Raw genomic sequence first — 20786 nt, forward strand, 5'->3', positions numbered from 1 at the left:
GGATCAAACTTAATATACTTTAGCGTAAAAGCACAGTACAAAAAATACAAAAATGAAAAGACAATGTTTCTTTAAGACAAATGTGGAATATTCATTGAGAAACTATACTCTTGTGAAAACAATTATCAGCACACTGAAAAGTTTTGAAGCCCCCTAGGAGGTGTCATTCATTTGCGATCTCTGAGAAGGTCTTGTGGTTATTGCACAGGTATTGTGAGGCAAAAGAAAAAAACACGGCTGATCGAATGCATCAATCACCTGATTATGTTTCTATTATGTTCTATTTCGCCTCACTATAAAAGCCTGTGTATTTGCCTGAGTAAGACCTTCTCAGAGTTTGCAACGTTGCAAATAAATGATACCTCCTAGGGGGATTCATAACTGCTCAGGGGCAAATTCGCTAAAGGATTACTCAGCTTTTGTGGCTGCTAAACCTCCATAAATACGATAAAAAGAAACCGTGTAATTCTCAAAGCACCCGCAAAGGGTGAACTGCACCCTTAACTGCGCTGCCAGGCATATAGCGTCTCGGTGCTCCTGTGCTATTTGTAGGTATGTTAATTAGGTAATATACATACATTTGGCACAAAATTGGCCCCTTTCTATGCAAATGAGCCTAATTGAAAAACAAGGTCAAATTCCCAAACCAGCGCTAATAGCCACACACAGAGACAGTACAATACCTGATATTAACCATGAGGGAATGAAACTGGAAAACAACATAAATCCTGCTGCTGTGAGAAACAGAGACTGGTTACGCACTGTAACAGTCCAGCATGGAGCAGAGTACGAGAGAAAACAGCTCTCCATGTGCCCAGAGGCATGAGGGAGAGCGCACAGTTAAAGCCCCCAAATAACAATCACTCCATACAGTGAGTCGTAGAAAAATAAGACATCCCGCAGATAGAAATGAATGAAAGAGCAGGGGGAGTTATTAGATAATTAGAATAGCTATAATTATAAATAGAATAAGTTCTCTTTCAAATCAAACATCTCTTTCCACATGAGATGAAATTATTGTTCTTGCAACTGAATTCCACAACGCAGATTGAAATGCGAGTCTGCCTGTTTTACTCTGACCCTTTAACAAGGAGACACAGAAAAACAACGTGACATTTGATCGCAGTGGTCCACATTTAAGGTGTGTTGATTGATTCATGACGTCAACTCCATGCATTGAGTAACATGCAAGAAAACATTCTACCTTAAAAGTTGCCGGTGGCCTTTAAAGCAGCAGTCTGTAGCTACCTAACATTAACTAATAGAGATGAAAAGACAGCAAATCATCCTTTCACTCATCATTCATTCATTCTGACAGTTTCTTTATTTGTGATGTATTTGCAAAGAAACATTACAAAGCTAGCCTGATGAACTGGGCCAGCTTGTGCTGCATCAACAACGCCTGCAGGAAGTGAAAGCTTGCTTACCGGTAGCTCCATTTTCAAATCCAAGCCTATTAGATGAGTTTGACCTCTGCATGTTTCCAATGCGGCTTCATTTGCTCGGCACAAGTCAATAAATGAAATCATTCAAAACACCAACTACTTTTGTTCATTCACCTGTAAGTTACTGCTTAATGCCGCTAATTACAACCTACTGCATCCATGGTATCGCCTAATACTGCCAGATGTTTGGCATATTCTCAATATTCTCAACATGATGAAACTATTCATGAAGTCAGTCTAAAATTTGATCGTGTGGTCAGACTAATCTGTGTAAACTTACCACCGTAGGAACAGTGGTTACATAACCTTCAAAACGAGCCACAACTTAACCATGCGCGTGCACGCATGTGCATGCATCTTAGGTGCGCTCCGGTACTTAAACAACTAGCATTACACCTACTATGTGTGTATGAGAGAGAGACAATATCAGTATTTTTCTTAAGTCTAAATATTTACCTTATGAAATAAAATACCCTATTGCTTGAATATTGTAGATCTTGTTTTATTATTTTATTACATGTAGTTACACACTGCAGGTTCTGATGTTTTATGTTGCCTTGTTGAAAAATGCTACATTACGTGTTTCCATTTCCAGTTGTGTATATCCCATAAAGGTATAACTCTCACAGTATTATGACGGTATATGTTTTAAAAAATTACAAATGAGTAAGTGTACTGTAAGCATATGGGGAGCATATTTCGATACTCTATTATAATATATTTATTTTAGATTTCAGATCTAATTTAGGATTTCAGGGGTAGCGTATTTCGATAGACCAATATCAAATAATGCTCCCACTACAAAATCGGTTTATATTACACCATTACTCACTCCATGTATACTGTAAGAATATGGGGAGCATGTTGAAGTTCTATATTATAATATCTCTATTTAAGATTTCAGGGAGATTGTGGGTCATGCACAGAACCGCGAAGCAGCTCGATAGGTATCACATATCGACAGAACACCAGTTAAGAAAGTGGCTGGTAGATTTTGGAATCCACCACAGAAAAGTAAATTTCCAACACTGGCCAAATTTGAAAAATACTAACTAGAGGGTTAGCAAAAACTAGCATAAACTCTTGTGAATGATGCATCTTGATATGCATATATTTGAAAATGAGCGCGGTTTCACAAACTCCCACTCCCACTATAAATGTCATGACGTAAATTAGTCCCTAACAGTCAACTCTATGTCAGCATTGGCCTTGCAGGGTTCAGGGTGATGTTGAAACATTTTCAACTCATGAAATGCCAATTTTCATAAAGTGTGCAGTACCTCTTTAAGGAATCACGCTGTGCAAGACAATGTGAAATGAAACCATGATATCTCTGAATATAATTTTCATTAATTGGCACTGGTGATGTAAAACCTGCCTTTGGTTATCATATATCACCTGTCAATATGGCTAATTATGTTCCATCAAAATAAAATTTTCTAATGTGTTCTGAGTGAACCAGAGCAGAACAAGCAAATACACAACAGCCAGTAGTATAAGTGAGGGTATCCACGTTGACAGAGAGCATCACTGAGTGAAGTGAGCAGAACTGCAAGATTTAAAATGTCTTTTTACATCTATTACAATATTTGTCAGAAGAAGCCCGCTTCAGAAGAGCTGCTGGAAACAAAACAATGTAAAACTTTTCAGAAAATGTTCATTGTACTTATAATAATTCTACAAATGGGGGAAACTTTAAGTTTAATGGTAGTCCTATGTGACAGATGCTTCTGCTAACCCTCTGCTGGTTTGCTCTTACTATTGTATCTTCCAGAGATGGGAAGTGAGTTGCCAGGGACAGTAGCGATGCCGGGAGCAGTTGGGGCTGGCCAGGTGAGGATGGGAGGAGCCGTGCCAGGCCGTGGGGGGAAGAGGAGATCAGGAGGGTGAGTATTTTCAACGCTTATCTGCTGTGGAAATGAGCCACTACAAATAACCTATATTTTCTATGGCAAGGGTTCAAAACATTTTTATAGCAGGATCTGAAAATAACACCCAACAGTCCCCAGAAGCTGATCAATTTTTGTTTTGGGTCACCTGTCACATTAGCTAGTAACATTTTAAACAGTAGCATTTAGATGCCTAGGTTATTTACAGTTTTTCGCTTTTCTCTTTTTCTGTCTTATTACAGTGTTGGAGGGAACAACATGTCATTCATTCATGTCATCATAATGTGTGTGAAGCAGCTAGAGAGCTTTATACTTCCTTTTGGACTTTATCACAGAAGAAAAACAGAGAGTGAGGATGGGGTTGTTTGTAGGTGCAAAAAGCATTACTTTTATGGAGATGATTTTTCCATGTAGCTACAAACAAATATTTCGGTTTGTAAAGTGTACTGTGTTCTGACTGGTTAATGTTATTGAACTTGTTATTGGACTTGTCATAGGTGCAGTCAAATGTGTGCCTAAAGGTGTCACAGTGAGAGCATTGTGTATAGTATTTACCTAGTAGTAGGTGGGGTGAAGTGTCACTAATATTAGATAACAAGCATCCTGGTGCAGTTTATTTATTAATGACCCAGCAGTGTTCTTTTATTCAGTAATCACAGACTGTTTAATGAGGTAACAGTGTTTCTGTTTTGAATTTGATTTGTTTTTTCAGGCCTGGTACTAGGAGACAATAGTCCCTCAGGAAAAAAGAAAGCACTATTAAAGCAATATTAAGAAAATAGTGTAAGTCTCATACCATATAGCAGGCATGCCCAAAGTCCGGCCAATTGCAGCCCGCATTCAAATTTCCACCGGCCCGCAGCCTCTGTCATAAAATCAATAATATGTGGCGCGCCAGCACTGTTGACCACAGTATAAAATACACACGTGCAAAAAAGCAATTTTATATTTCACCAGAAGATGACAGTAGACCTGTGCCCGCCCAGTTTTTTTTCCAGACATTGTCTTCATTTTATGTGGTCTTCAGATATGAAAGGCAGAGTGATAAACTTGTTTAGATTTATTTGTGTTCTGTGTGAAGAAATACCAGTATACCATGTAACTGCAGTGTCTCTGGTTTGAATCTGGGTGGTGATGTTTTCATGTTATGCTCCTGTTTCTCTCCTTGTCTTTCCTTTTGCTGTCTTGCATCAACTATCTTGCACAGGTGAAATTCTCTTCAAAAGTATATAAAATAGTTCAATATTAAACAGTATCCAAAGTTAGGTGACATGGGCAGCACATTGGCAAAAGAACAGGGGCTGTTTCTCTTTATCTCTGTGCTCTTCCAGCATTCAGTCCTTATATTGACCCACAATCGACACTTTGGCACTGCTGCTGCAGGCTACCAATGATGGTGCCTAAACCTAACCACACTGCGACTGTCACCTGAAATGTTTCTCAGCAAGCTATATTTTGAAAGTCTAACCGGACGTTGCATATTTATTATTGCTAACTTGACCATGGAATGAGAACGTGTTGAGAACGTGACACAGCCAAGCCTAGGCAAGGCAAAATGTGACACTGCCACGGGGACCAGCGAATATGTTACACGCTTTGGCGTGATACCGGGTTGCAGCAGCAGACCGGTGGTAAGTGATAGTTTAGCAGAGTATCTGAGTATCCCGTACTGTAAACAGTGCTGTGAAAGTAGGAGCGCTTGAAATAGTCAGTTTCGCGGCACTGTTTAGACACATAAAAACACATATAGTAGTGTGCGTGTGTGTGTCAAACTCCGACACAGACAGAAGAGGACAGAATCAGTGCACCCGTTAATGACACCAAAACGCAGCAGAGACTCAGAATAGTTTGTTATTACATGACTATTTTGGTACAAACATTTACCCGCCAGTGTGGCAGATTGATTTACTCGGCAAACGGAAAATCTACCTGCTTGGCGGGTGTTAATTTCGGACCCTGACTGCGAGTATATAAGTTATACATTTGGTATAATAATGAATGGAGAATGTCCTTTGTTGTACTCCAATGGGTGTTAAGAAATCCTGGTGAATTGAAAAGTTCCAACTGGAATATCAGGTGTTAAGAAACCTCTTCCAATGTTAAGAAATTGGGGAGCAGGATGTTAAGAAATCCTGGTGAGTAAAAGTGAATCCTCTTCATAAGATGTTCCAGAACTTTTGCACACAGTGTTATTTAACCGAAACTGGTAATGAAAGGTCATAATCCGTCATGGGATTGGGGAGCCTCTTTTGGAGGCTTTTTGATTTTAGGTGCAATGTGATGGTAGTCAGCTACATCCGGTGTTGGAAACTGCCTCCTCTTACTTTCCAGTTGCTGAGGAAGATTTGACCAGATGACGGCCGCTCCTGCCATTATTTTGACAACATCCAACTCTTTCCATGCTATTGTGATTACTTTATACACTCCGTGGTCTGAGAAAGTATTCAAACGTTAGCTGTCGGTAGGTCGTTTTTACCATGGTGGTCTCTGGTTGTGTAGGTGTTTTTGGAGTATACATGTCATGTGGATCGTAATGCCAGTCATCAGTTTTTATATTTGTATAGTCTGTCTTCCATAGTCGGTCTGTTTTAAGTAAGAATTTGCCATGGTACAATGTCCGCGTCTTTGCACATTTGGTTGTCTATGAGCTTTCCCTGTGGGCCCATTCTGGGGCTTCTTGCTCTGGGTCTCTGGCTGACAATACTACATTCTGTCCGGCTATGGCACCTACCATTTGTTTGATCATTGACTGGATAATTGGGATCACACAACACGCAATAAACATCAGTGCCATCAGCACAATTCCTAAGATTGTCCCTATTCGGATCAATTCTGCCTTCCATGACTTGGAAAACAGCCAGTCCCACCAGGACGTTGGCCCTGATCCTCGTCTTACGTGTTCATCTCTCAATTTCTTTAGACTGTCAGTTGCTTTTGTCAGATTTCCATCTTTCCCTGTATGCATCAGAATAACTGTACAACACTTGGCTCCAATGTGTATGCACACTCCCTGTTCCTCAGCCAACATGGTGTCTAAGATTAACCTATTCTGCAACGCCATGGTGAAAGTGACATGCAGCTGCTCCTCCATGAGAGTCAGTGCTTCTATAGTGTGATTAATGAATCGCTGCTGATTGTACCAAAGATAGATGATGCAATGCCCATACAATTCTGGCATAAAGTACTGTAGATCCACTGGAATGTACCGGTATGGCAGTCCCATTGGCCCAAACCAGTGCACCACTATGCTTTTATCTTCCTCCCACACTGCGTCCCTTTTAGATCTAGTATGAGCTTTTGAGAGACCAATTACCACCAAACTACTTGTTAGTATGACTGGTGCACAAATCTCCAATTTGGCTTAATGTGGCATGGATCTGCATATCTTTACCACAGTACCAAAACACATCTGCACATCTGATTGGCTTTTGTCAGAGTGTACATGAAACCACTCACTGTTTTAACCACACCCTCGACCTTGTTCTGGTATATGGCATTGAAATTGAACATTTAATAGTCTTTCCACATCGGACCATTACTTAATAACTTTTGAACTGCTATTTCTGGACTACACGCCATTAGGCAAAAACTCTTACTCTAGATGTCTATCTGATATTGCTGTGTCTAGATTCAAGGAAGCGATCCCTTTTGCATTTAATTCAGTATTATGTCTCAATATAACAAAGGACTCCTATGCAAATCGGAGCCCCTCGCAAATTGATCATCTTGTTGATAGTGCTGCAGGCTCACTTCGAATGACACTTGATTCTATTGCTCCTCTAAAAAAGAAGATAATAAAACAAAGAAGGTTAGCTCCATGGTATAACGCCCAAACCCGCAAATGAAAGCAAACATCATAAAAACTTGAAAGGAAATGGCATTCCAACAACCTGGAAGAATCTTGTTTAGTCTGGCAAGATAGTCTTAAAACATACAGAAAGGCCCTCGGTAATGCCAGAGCAGCTTACTACTTATCATTAATAGAGGAAAATAAAAACAACCCCAGGTTTCTTTTTAGCACTGTAGCCAGGCTGACAGAGAGTCATAGCTCAATTGAACCATGTATTCCTATAGCCCTCATTAGTAACGACTTCATTAGTTTCTTCAATAATAACATTTTAACTATTAGAGAAAAAAATCGAACAAAAACAATAGTTTTTTTTAAGCTTTTCAGTCAGGATTTAGAGTGCATCATAGCACAGAGACAGCACTGGTGAAAATTACAAATTACCTTTTAATTGCATCAGACAATGGACTCGTCTCTGTACTTGTCTTGTTAGATCTTAGTGCTGCGTTCGACACCAGTGATCATCACATCCTATTACAGAGACTGGAACATATAATTGGCATTAAAGGAGCCGCATTAAGCTGGTTTGAATACTATCTATCAGATTGATCTCAGTTTGTACATGTTAACGGTGATTCCTCCGTTCACGCCCAAGTTAGTCACGGAGTTCCATGAGATGACACCCAATTATATCTATCGATCAAGCCAGATGAAACTAACCAGTTAGCTAAACTTCAAGCATGCCTTGAGGACATAAAGACCTGGATGACCTGCAATTTTCTAATGTTAAACTCAGACAAAACTGAAGTTATTGTACTTGGCCCCAAACACCCCCTAGACACATTATCTAAAGATATAGTTACTCTAGATGGCATTGCCCTGGCCTCCAGAAGCACCGTGAGGAACCTCGGAGTTATCTTTGATCAGGCGTTATCCTTTAACTCCCACATGAAACAAACTTCATATGGTTCTTGTCCTGGGATTGGTCTACCTGTTGTCTTTGGGACTGAGCTCTTGTTCTGTCTTTTGTCCCTACTGGCCATATGCCAATCATACTTGGTGCCTTCTGCAATCCCATGATTATGACTCAGCTAGGCCCTTCGCCTAGGTCTGCCTGTAGACTGTCTCTGATTTTGTCTAGGGTTCGTCCTGACTCCTCAGCTCTGCAGCAGTGATTCAAATGAAACCAAACATTTTTACCTTCGACCTTGAGAGCTGTGAGAGTTGGTGTTGCTAGGACCACCTTGCATCGTCCCGCCTTTCTAGGCTCACCCCACCTTCTCTTGAATACCTTGACGTACACCTAGTCTCTGGGCTGGACTTTCTGGAGGTCCTCAGGGATCTTGCTTAACCTCCTTTCTGTGGCTCCTTTTACCTGTTCGACCATGGCTCTATGTAACAGTAAGTGCTGCATATAGTTAGCCAGTTCTATCTGAAGCTGCTCAAGCAGAGGAACATTGTATGGACCTCTTAGATATGGTACTGGCATGGTTCAACCCGGTTTCTATGGTTGTCTGTATTAGTTGTTTATGTGTTTTATTTTGAAAATTGACCGGATTCTCTATGCCGTTTCTGTGTCTGACTTCCTGCCCGGTTCATCTGCTCTTTGCACCTTGATGCAGCTTCTGTCAAAAATAGAGCTGCCGCGTATTCACTGCAGAGCTTTGACACCACTGCAGACTGTACAAAACTCAGCTGCTAGGCTATTAACCAGGACCAAGAGGTACGACCACATCACACCTGTTTTAGCCTCTTTACATTGGCTCCCTGTTTGTTTTAGGATTGATTTTAAGATCTTGTTGATTACTTTTAAGGCCTGTCTCCAGACTATATTTTAGACCTTGTAATCCCTTATAAACTTTCACGTAGTTTGAGATCTTCGGGCAAGGGTCTTCTGTCTGTTACAGGATGAAAACTAAGGGGGACAGAGCTTTTGCTATCAGGGCCCCAAGGCTCTGGAACAACTTGCCCGAAGAAATTAGGTTGTCTGAGTCAGTGTCTTCGTTTAAGTCTCTTCTCAAAACACATTTTTATCTGAAAGCATATCCTGAATTTACCTGAACTAGCAGTTTTATTGCTTTCGTGTATTTTATTTCTTTATATTTCATCATTCACTGTGGTTTTTTATTTCTCTTGTTGTGAAGCACTTTGTACTTTGTTGTGATAAGTGCTCTATAAAAAAAGTTTTATTATTATTATTAAAATAACTAATTGTAGCTGCCATTAGCTAGTTAGCTCAGTTAGCCGTGCAGCTAGCGGTCCTATTAGCTTTAAAACACTGCTTGTATGTGCATGCTTGTTATTTTGACCACTAAAAATTTTTCAACTCGTTTTCCATAAAATGTATTATGTCCTGATTTACACTATATTGACATCGTTATAAAGAATTATACATACCGGGATAGATATTTTAATCCATTTTACCCACCCCTAGTGTTGAGCCAAGCTATGAGCAATTGTGACCATTCAAGCCTTGCTAGCTCAACGAAAAAGGTTTTCCACAGAACAACATGGCAAATTACAAGATACAATTTATCTTGATAAAGTGCTGGAGGTGAGCTGATTCTGACAAACAGCAATCAGCGTCATGTGAAACTAAACTCCAAGCCACAGAGATTCAGTAACAAGTTACAACAGTAATTCTACCAAGCTGGACCACAACAACGCTGGTCAGTGCAGTTGACTCCTGCTTAGAGGATGCAATACAAATCCATCTGTTTACAGCTTTATGTAGCATGGAACAACTAAGACAGGCTATACTATACTATAGAGAAAAATGCCATAACACGTGGTTACTGTAGTAGATGTCTAGGAAGTCAACATAATGTGATTAAAAACACATTTTTTCACAGTTGACACATATATTGTACCTTAAAGAGTAACTAAACCCCCAAACCACTTTTTTCAGCTGAAAACCAATGTCTATGGGTATTTAGTAGTTTTGTTGATGGATTCAGGTCCAAATCTTGACATTTTAATGCAAAGTATTTGAAATCTACATATTATGTTATAAGTATGAATAGCGATTGCCCTCTACTGGTTGAAACCAGGCTATTGCAATTGAATTTTGCCCCCCGCCCCATCCTATTTGAAAAGTCACATGTCACACATTTCGCTGCTCTGATTGGTTGTAGGTCTGGGCCTGCATCCAGTCTACAGGTCCATCCACCAGGCTCACTGGAAAATCTGATCGAACTGTCAAACTAGGCAGTGCTGATCAAATATGAATCAAGATTCTGTTACTGCATTGCCTAATTTCCACCTCAAATGTTTTCAGAAACACATTTTAGTGTACTGTTTAGCTGTAATTTGAGAATGTTTGTGACCAGACTGCCATTTTTTTCCTGCTTGGACCAAGCACATTTCATTGCTCTGATTAGTTGTAGGTCTATCCAATTGCGCCCCCTCCCAGCACTTCACATGTTTATACTTTTTTCATGTTCTGGAGGCATTTTTTGAATTTCCAGTTTAGAGGCATATCAGCCAAAACTTTGAGGTTTAATTACTCTTTAAATGGTTGTTACAATAAATAAAATTCTGTTCTCAAAAAATAACTAAGATAAACTTTATTGTTCCCACGCATGTTATGTATCAACATTTATACGCACCGTTTGGGAAATTCCATTGTCTTACATTCGGCACTGTGCTGTTTTTAGTTTTAGAGAAAGAGTTCATCAAGCTAACAGCACTACCGATCTGCAGAGCCCAACTCGCTGCACTTTGCGGCTGGAGAAAGCTTCTCCTGGAGATGAGCAACTAACACTGGTGGCTGGGGTCCCGCTGCAGCGGATTTTTAGCTACCTAGCTAAATTCAATCTGCTTATCATAGAAACAAAACCCATGTACAGCGTTTTTCTCTCTCACCGCACAAGAGCTTCACTCCTGCGCCTTGCCAGCGCTTCTCTGCCAGAAAAAAAGTATAGCCTATGGACACAAAGCTCGATCTCTGATTTTATGAATCGATATTGGATAATTCAAATGAAGATCGATTTGAATCGGAAAATCGTTTTGTTTTTTTTTAAACCCAGCCCTATTATATTATGAATATCAATTAATATCAATATTGGTAGATGGGGTGATATGGAGACTGAAAGAGTTTACCAAGCCCCAGAGTCAGCCATTTCAATAGTTGAGATAACCACACAAGGATTTTTCATGTTTGGAAGTGATGGCACACTTGTTTGTCCTGACAGTGTCCATGCAGTTGATGCAGTCATTGTGGTTCAGTTGTTTTAGCAACAGTGGGGATATTACGGCTGTAAAATGTGGCAGACCTGTCGAGAACATTTTTATAAAGCTAAACAAAATGAGGATGAGTCATGGTAGCCCGTCAGTGAATTTCCTCATAAACCTCTCTACCTCTCAACAACAAGTGGCTCAATAATAGTAATTTAGCCTGATGGTTTCTCTGAACGACTCTGTTTCTCTGTTAATAGTGCTTTGTCTACATGAGGACAATGTATGCAGAGGCACAAATAGATCGTGTATTGCGCCGCTCCATGTCACGCTGCTCTGCCTTCCATTTCCATCACCCTTTTCTGTTTCCATTACAGTCAGGTATGCAGTTAGGTTATTGTACAGGACTGCGCTTGTAAAATTTTGCAGCTTACCATGCTGTTATGCTGCAATGCTCTTTATACATTGTCGACATATCTGTTAAAAATGTTCTTCTAGGCAAATTTTGATTATCTCAAAATACTGCTAAACAAAACAATGCTGCACTTCCTTCCTTATCAGATTTTTTGTATACTATTGCATGCCTGCTCCTGAATTCTTTTTCTCAGATGCATTGATGTTGGGTTTTAACCAATCATCAACACCATGGCTAACTCTTGTCACAGATGGTTGATTTCAAACTCTGTCACAGTGATTTGATCCCAGTGGAAGGGCAACGAAATGGCTCATCACTTGTGCCTGTGGTGACATGTTGAGATGAAAGCATCAGCTCTGTAAAGAAGAGCCATCCACTGCTGGCCAGATAAACACATTGACCTATTGGTTTATTTGTCAGCAGCAAATTTGTCACTTTGCAGCAGCAGAAACGAATGAGGTAGAAAGAACTCTGTTGCTCCAAACTGATTTCTGCTGTCTACCGCTGTGTTTTCACCGTGGATTTACATATTACACATGTTTGTTTGTTTTTTACCAGAAAACACAGGGAATTTAGTCATGAGAGAGCGCTGTCAGCTCTCTGGTAGTAACTGTGCTTCCTGTGGTTGTTTCTCAGAATGGACTTTGATGATGAAGACGGAGAGGGACCTAGCAAATTTTCAAGGTGAGACCATCGAAAGCATTCCAGTCCTGTCTGAAATGTTTAAGAACTATTTGACAAAGATAATTCAGTTTCTGTTTCAGGGTATCCACTAGTATGATAAATCAAAATTTTTGAAATTAACATATTAAAATTGTTGGATAAAATTATTCACTGCACTCTTTGATTTCAAACATGGGTTAGTACTACAGTATGCATGCACTTTACCAAACTGGAACATTATTTTTCCTTGGTTTTAAATTGGTCTTAGATTAATTTCAGATAGCATTAAAAATGTACGGAATCCCTGAGAGGCACGTGAAAAACCCCCAACAATTCTGGTGATCCATTTTCTAAATCTGATCTAAATTGTTTTCTCTTCTGTGTTTATGACTTACCAACAGGTGAAAAAAAGTTTTTTTCAGGATAATTTTTAAGTTCCTTAACTTTGTTTTGATCTGTGAAACAGGTGGGGGGAAAAAAACGTTTTGCTAGGTGAAAAAAAAAGTTTTGCCAGGATAATTTTTCTAAGTTAGTTGTTGTTTCGTCTGTGAAAACAGGTGAAAGTGTTTGTTGTTGTAATACTCATTACGGCCACAAGAGGGTGAAGTGTACCAGTACCCCATGTACATATACTGTATGTACCTTGTGTTTAGAGTGCATGGAGAAATTAAAGCTCACCTGGAAGAAAACACGAATGCTTTTAGTCCTAATTAGAACATGGGGTAGTGGTGCACTTCAGCCTATTGTGGCCGAAATGAAACACAAACACTTTATCTAATTATCCTGGCAAAACCTTTTTTTCACCTGTTCTTAGACAGACTTAGAAAATGGCTCACCAGGAAAAAAAGTCCAAATTTGTCTTTGACAACTCTGAGATACCCTATGTTTGTAACATTGATTGCTGTGTGGACACCTCATGACTTTATTTCCCTCCATCAAATATACAGTGTTCTGTTATGTATTCCTTTTTTTAAAGAGGGTCTTTCTCTGTCACTGCATCTCAACCGTCCTCACATTTAATTTATCTCAACTTGTTTTCTTCCTTCTCATATTGTGTAGTGTGTAAGTCTGTAGGATGTAAAGTAAGTGCTTTATTTCTGCGCTGACAACACGGCAGTGGATTTGTTTCTGCTAAGTTGAGTCGTGACAATGGGGAGGAGGAGCTGCTCTCTGCTGATAGCTTCATATTCATACTGTGAAAGGGTTTGCCACTGTACATACCCTGTGTACATAGATAATTCACTTCTGTCTCCCATAGCCAGGAGCTTTAGTTTACACTGCTTCTCAGTATGTGACTTACAGTGATGCACAGCTGCACAGAGACTAAATTGGAAAAGAAGGTAGAGTTGACCCACTCCAGTGTTTTTGGGGGAAGGGGTTGTGGTGCACTTTTTAGGCTGTAACATCAGCAAAGTATGAAGACAGGTGGGAGGGGGACGTTCAGACACACAACGGTACTCTTCCGTCCTCACAGCCTCGTCTTATTTTTATACTTTACTTATGGTTACCGAAGTCTGCAGATGCTGTGATTCTGCTAGAACTGGCTCTAGTATGGAAGCAAATAATAGCTATAATAATTTTAATCTTTCAAAAAAAATAATTGTGAAATTTAACGACTGCTGAATACTTCTAGTGGTTAAATGTTGAAATTGCATTTGAATGCATTGAAATATTTGACTTTGATAACCATGTATCTGAATTTATGCATTGTGTGCAGTGACCTAGTTGAAATTTAAAATAAATGAAAATAAATTACTATTCATAAATTCAGAAAGATGGTTTTTGATTGTCACACAAGGCTTACTTCCTGTTGCCAGTAGGTGGCGCAATGACTGTGACTTCTAAGTGGCATGTGTCCTCAGGCCGGGACTCAACGTGAAATTTGGGGCAGATCTGATGATGTGGAGTCGAGGTAGCACTGTTGCAAATTGTAAAACATGGAAATTCGATGCCACGGACACGTATCTTTGAACAACTTTTCATTACAAAGGCCTTTAGATTGCACTACTACTACCCAAATTTGTCGCTCGGATTAATTCTCTAGGAGTTTGTTAAAGTACGGAGCCTTTAACTAGTGAAAAATACCCTAAAATTGCACAGTAAATTCAAAATGGCTGACTTCCTGTTGGGTTTAGAGGATGGCTCCAAGAGGCTTCTTTTTTTAAGTTAAAAAGATGATACATCTGCCTCCCAAATTTCGTACATCTGGGTGAAACATAGAGTGAGGGCTACTTTGTTGAAATTTTGTAGGGGGCGCTATTGAGCCATTTTGCCATATCAGACAACAAAATACACTGTTTCTGACACATGTGCCAAGTTTCGTGAGAGTTCAAGCATCCTTAGCGCCTCAATAACAGCTTAGTTTTTCATGGTGAATAATATGTTACCATGGAAACGAAAACTTACAAGCTTTACTGTATAGCATCACCCACGTCTCAAGTCTTTTCTGCCAAGATTTGAGGTGGATATGCTTAACCTGCTAGAAGGAGTACATCAAAGTATAAAACATATAATGTCCCTATGACTATGACTGAATATTGGCATGTAGATATCTTCAGGGCGGGTAGGGATAGGGACTCCTATCAAACATGTGAAGTTTGGGACAGATTTGATCATGTACAGTCCAGTTACAAAGTACTTCCTGTTTCATGGCAAACATGGCGCGGACACGGCGCTCAACTTATGAACAAACTTTGAAGAACTTTTTATCCCGAAGGTCTTTAGATTGGACTGCCCAAATTTGAAGTCGATCCGATTAATTCTGTAGGAGGAGATTGTTAAAGAACTGAGTAGCCCTAGCACCTAATTTTTATGATGAAAGACGGCAAATTGTTATTAATAGAACTTTGAACTACAATAGGTCCTCTCGGTGCTCGGGACCTAAATATTAATAATGTAAATTCAGTGTGGTATGTAGATTTCAACATTAACTATTCAGTAGTGGTTAAGTTTTACAATTAGGTTTTCAATTGCTTATGAGACTCAACTGCTGTTATTTGCTTCCATAGTGTAGTAGGGCAGCAACATGCATGGTCAGACCATCAGACAGGCAATGAACAAATCTAGTTTATTTAATGCAGTTTAACCCAGGTGTTTAAACCACTTATTTCCCCCAAATGTCCATTATGCTGTTATCATCCATTTCAATGTTAAAAAAGGAGTAAATCTGAGTGTTTGTCGAAAACCTGAATGATTGTCTGACACCCCTGTGTGGCTGCCTTACTCACGTTTCTGTTGTAAAGCTAAATCCAGTGATGTCACCTCGTCCTGAGGTGTCAGCAGTTAAGTTTAGGAGTTAATAATCAATATGAATGAAGGCCACAACTCTGAAAATAACCCAGAATGTAAGAAAATAATTTCTTTGTAACTTGTCCTTACTCAAAGTAGAACAGAATCATTTTATCACTGCACCAGTTACACCAGCCATTGGCAGCCTGTTTTGTCCACTTTTGCCCATGTTGTTACCATCAAACTTTGAACCATCTACTCTCATGCATTAATATGTCACAACCATTGCATGTAAGGAGTATGGATAGTGACGCTGCTACATAAAGCTTTTCATCTGTATATGTGCACTGTTACATGCTGTGTCCTCTCTTCTCTGTAGGTATGATGATGATCAGATTCCTGGTGGGGATAAGGAGAGATACGCCAGGTAGGCCTAGCCAGCTGGGGCCACAGAGGATTTTCCATTGACTCAGGCTCAGGGATCAGCAGACTACAACCTCCACACTTTACACCTGTTCTGATTCGACCAAATTGAGATACTAACAACTGGTGCCAAAAATATCAGAATAGGGTTTGTATACCCATATATTAGGTATTGACCATCAATATAAAAGTTCTTATGAGACTACAATTAGTTTGTCAGTATGTTTTATAGCAGATGTCTGGCCACAGAAACCATTCCTCTGTGGTGAGGGAGTAGTTTACACAACAGGTGTACAGCTGTCAGGAGGGCTGGGCGATATTAACGCTGATCGGTAAATTGCGTGACAATGTACTAACAACAAATTATATTACAGAAATTAAGCTCTTTCTAACCAATCATATCGCAGTTTTTCAGGAACAGCCCACTTTCCAAAATAGGCACAGCAGGGTTCTTTGAGTTAGCAAAACTGACTAGATGATGTTTTGGTATCAGGAAATTCTGTGTTGTTACAGAAAACAACAGCTCAACAGTCCCATCTACCTTAAACGTAAAGAGCTGTATTGGATAAATGAGGAAACAAAGATGTCAGTGGTGTGGTGATACTTTGGCTACTTAGAGCCCCTTTTGGACACAAAGTGGTTGAGACAGTCCCAAAAGAAAGAATGATGATGTATATTGTTTATTCTGCCAGAAATTTGTGTAAATAAAGATGGGAAATACCACAGACTCAGTTCATCACCTGAAGCATCACCATCCAGAGTAAAAACACTCAGTGTCAAACACCAGCAATTAGACACATCCCCTTGAACAAACAGCGAGGCACTCTGAGAAACACGCCAGCAACAAACTGCAACATTACCATCTGCTTTTTTGGCATTGTACCCTATGGGCAATAAATGAATAAATAAAAAAAACACATTAGACATGCTATTTTTCTTTTCAAATGGTACAAACACATTGTGCAGAAATGTATATTCACAAATTAGGGATTCAAACTAATGAACATAATTGACCCAATATATAAGCTCCCTGGGTGCAAACATTTCACATTGGGGAGATTTTTTTTAAATTTTTTGTATAATTTATTTTTGTAAACAGAATTTCTGTTTGCAATTCTTGGTCATTTTCAGGTACTGAGTCTACTACCAGCAAATTATACGCTTAAGGGAATCTTAAAGTTCAACAGAAATATTGACTTGATTTCTATCATGATATATATTGATACTGACTGATATGGGGGAAAAAATATTGTGGTATAATTTTTTTGCCATATTGTCCAGCCATATGTGTCAGTCTGTGAAACCTGCAGCGAAACATAATGCCTGATTGAGCTGCTAACACAACTAGAGTTTCATTTGGATTTTTCTCCCTGATAAGAATAACATTTGAGGAGAAACAACAATTTGTGGGCTTTTAATTAATTAGAAACCCTTTTATGTTTGTGTCGGTTTATTATTATTATTATTATTATTATTATTATTATCATTTGTTGTCTGCCAAATTCGGCTTGGCTCATATTCCCCTGAGCTTGAATGAGGTAGAAACACGAAACTTGGCCCAATAACTGCTTCCACAGAAATATGAGCCCAATCGGCTACATTGTGGCGCTGTAATTAAAGCCCAAAAATGCAATTTTGAAGAGGCCAAGCCCCTCACACCATAAATCTGAATGTCTTGAAATTTCTCTCACGTCCAGCTCAATGTGCTCCACAAGAAAGCCTCTTGGACCACTAAAGTCTGCTTGACTAGATTTTCTGCCATTTTTAATTTTTTGAAAAACACATTTTTGACATCTACACCTAAACCGTAGGTCTGATTGCTACCAAATTGGTGGATCATCACTGGACGAAGCTTATCAAAAGTTGTATAAAGCTTGTTGATATTCTATTTCCTTCAAATCAACCACTAGGTGGTGCTACAAGGGCAAAAAATGTGCATGGCATAACACGAATCAGACTATGAATCAGAAATTGTTTGTTTTCTCCATTCTATTTGTGAAAATGCAAAAAAGGGAGATTTCACTGCTTTTGTCTAGGCCACATTTGACCAGGTCCAGATCAAAAGCTTTAAACTTCTAACGGTCTGTGTTGACCTGAACCCCGGAATTGCTGCTTGCTGCTAGATTTTATTTTTGACATTAAAATTCCCCAAAATATTAGACATTAGACAAAAATGTATTGGCAGCTTCAGACCTCAGTGAAAAGTGTCAATTTGTATATTATATAGGGGATTTTTCTCTCAGACTAAAACAAATAGGTGCAATCTTTTCAGAAATACAGAGTGGAAGCTTCTAAAAGCCTTTTTTGGCATTACCTTGTCTGTTCCTCCTACCATCTGAAGGAAATTCTCCTCAATCAAAGTCAAATTTCATATGAAAGCCCTTGCTGGCTGACCTACATTGTTGTAAGCACTTAACTTTCTGTAAGTGAAAACTCAAACCCAGAAATGCAACTCAAAATAAATGAGCAGTTGACCTCAAGTTGACAAGCAATTTTATTCAACGATACAGCTTCAGTTGTAAAATGTTGATCCTGACAATTTATTACAGATTCCAGACAATATACTGTCAATTGTAAAGAGTGAGATGTAATGGTAAAATCCTCCTCTAGCATTTAAATTTAGACAAACAGATCATAGGTTGTGGTTTAGGGATACTGACAAAACCTGTGTTAAAGCACAGTCAGAAGACTGGAGAGGTATTGGAGAGAAATCATGATGTATCATAGTTGTTGATTATTTGTTCAAGCAAGGCTGGCAAGTGGTTCCCAGTCTGTAACTTCTTCAAGCATCTAACTGTTCTTTTCTCTGTTTTAGAGAGAACCACAGTGAGATTGAGCGACGCCGGCGCAACAAAATGACCCAGTACATCACTGAGCTGTCAGACATGGTCCCTACCTGCAGCGCCCTGGCCCGAAAACCTGATAAGCTGACCATCCTGCGTATGGCTGTCTCCCATATGAAATCCATGAGGGGCACTGGCAACACGTCCACTGATGGGGCCTATAAGCCCTCCTTTCTCACTGAACAGGTACTGTACTGTCAGAGACCCAGAGCTCTATCACAGAGGACTATAACATATTCACTGTCCTTGCACTTTTTCTTGTTATATTTTTATTTACCACTTTGATTCATAGTGATTTTTGCACTGTAATGCAGCATACAGCCGATTATAAATAGAAATCCTACATTTTAACTCCTTCCTATCCCTACACATCCTTAAGACAGTTCCAGTGTTTAATCAATTTACATGTCTTTGATCTTACTGTGTGTGTGTGTGTGTGTGTGTGTGTGTGTGTGTGTGTGTGTGTGTTTGTCTGTGTGCTCATGTACCTTTCTGCTCCCTGTAGGAACTAAAGCATCTGATCCTGGAGGCGGCGGACGGCTTCCTGTTTGTGGTTGCTGCAGAGACGGGTCGGGTGATCTACGTGTCGGACTCGGTGACACCGGTGCTGAACCATCCCCAGTCAGAGTGGTTTGGCAGCACTCTGTATGAACAGGTCCACCCTGACGACGTGGACAAGCTAAGGGAACAGCTCAGCACTTCAGAAAACTCCATGACAGGTAGAAGAAGTACTGTCACTAAGAATGCTCCTTCAGCTGAACATTTTGCTCAACATTTTTTCTGTTTTTGTAAATTATTGTCTTGCAAAAGGTCTCACAGGAGCAGCCGAGAGTCCTTATAACCACCTGTCATACACAACACAGAGACAGACACAAGTACAACCACTTAGACTGCAACTGCGCTCACTTTTTTAAACAAATAATGCCAAACTCTATCCTTTGTCATACAGTCAGTTGCCTATAGTATGCCTATGCCTAGCTTAATTCTCTACCTGTTCCGCTGTTGATTGTTCATCAGTTTGCTGCTGGAACCTTTGTTTAGCTATTCTGCAGTTCTGTAACATACTGTCAAATTATTTGAAGCCATATTAACCATGCTGCAGTGCAGTTTTTTTCATCTGTCAGAATGATGGACTGCATTTGGAATCGACCTTTTTCACAGCAGACATTTTGACTTGCAATAGCAGGAAAAGCACAGGTGAAACAAATATTAACGTTAATGATAACTCAGTCCCATTACGTGTCCCAGTAAGCCATGCCAGTGAGCCACCATTCACAATACCAGGACCTTGGAACTAGCTCACCTAAATGGAATGCAGTTGTTTTTAATGTTATCAATTACACCTATGCTTTTTCTGCTATGACATACCAACTGACAACTGTTTGCTGTGAGAAAGATCTATTATTATTCAGACAGCTAATTCTAAGTTAATGGAGACCATGTGTGTAAGTGAAATGTGTTAATCTTCTCATATCAAACAATAATCATATTCTGTGATCCAGTTGCAGCTACATAGTATTTTTTCATTCCTTTCCTAGTGGAAGCTCAGCTCTTTTGTTGTGCGACAGTTGTTGACAGAGAGTAGTTTTCACATGATGCACTGTTAAGGGTTACTGGCAGCGTTTTGAGGGAGTTTTACTTTTGTCAGAGTCTTTGGTGTATGCGTCCATTTTAACAAATGTAACAATTCACATAGACTCTGAGAGATGTGCTGGTGATGCAACCCTCCGCACTTTTTTTACACCCTGGGTCTACGTTTTTTCCCTTCTGGCGCACTTAGTGAAGCATAATTTCGACAGGCAGCTGGTAAAATTGCACAAATCTCCGTTTGTCTATATGTTATGAACTTGTTAACAATATGCACTCAGTTTATTAGGTACACCTAGCTAAAACTAATGTAGTCTAATACAGCAGTCA

General features: G+C 39.6%; 1 protein-coding gene across 3 annotated transcripts in view; it reads left to right on the forward strand.

The window, feature by feature from the left end:
- Nucleotides 1-20786, forward strand: part of arnt2 (aryl-hydrocarbon receptor nuclear translocator 2) — a 104598-nt gene that overhangs the window by 14918 nt on the left and 68894 nt on the right. Inside the window, exons 2-6 of one of the 3 annotated variants that reach the window (XM_044191573.1) lie at nt 3220-3331; nt 12349-12396; nt 15983-16030; nt 18842-19055; nt 19375-19588. In XM_044191573.1, the coding sequence (XP_044047508.1) occupies nt 3220-3331; nt 12349-12396; nt 15983-16030; nt 18842-19055; nt 19375-19588 (636 nt within the window). The remainder of the gene's footprint in view (nt 1-3219; nt 3332-12348; nt 12397-15982; nt 16031-18841; nt 19056-19374; nt 19589-20786) is intronic. The other 2 variants (XM_044191581.1, XM_044191590.1) reach the window with 2 other exon arrangements.

This window comes from Siniperca chuatsi, linkage group LG1 (assembly GCF_020085105.1).
Source record: "Siniperca chuatsi isolate FFG_IHB_CAS linkage group LG1, ASM2008510v1, whole genome shotgun sequence".
In the NCBI taxonomy this organism is placed as follows: domain Eukaryota; kingdom Metazoa; phylum Chordata; class Actinopteri; order Centrarchiformes; family Sinipercidae; genus Siniperca; species Siniperca chuatsi.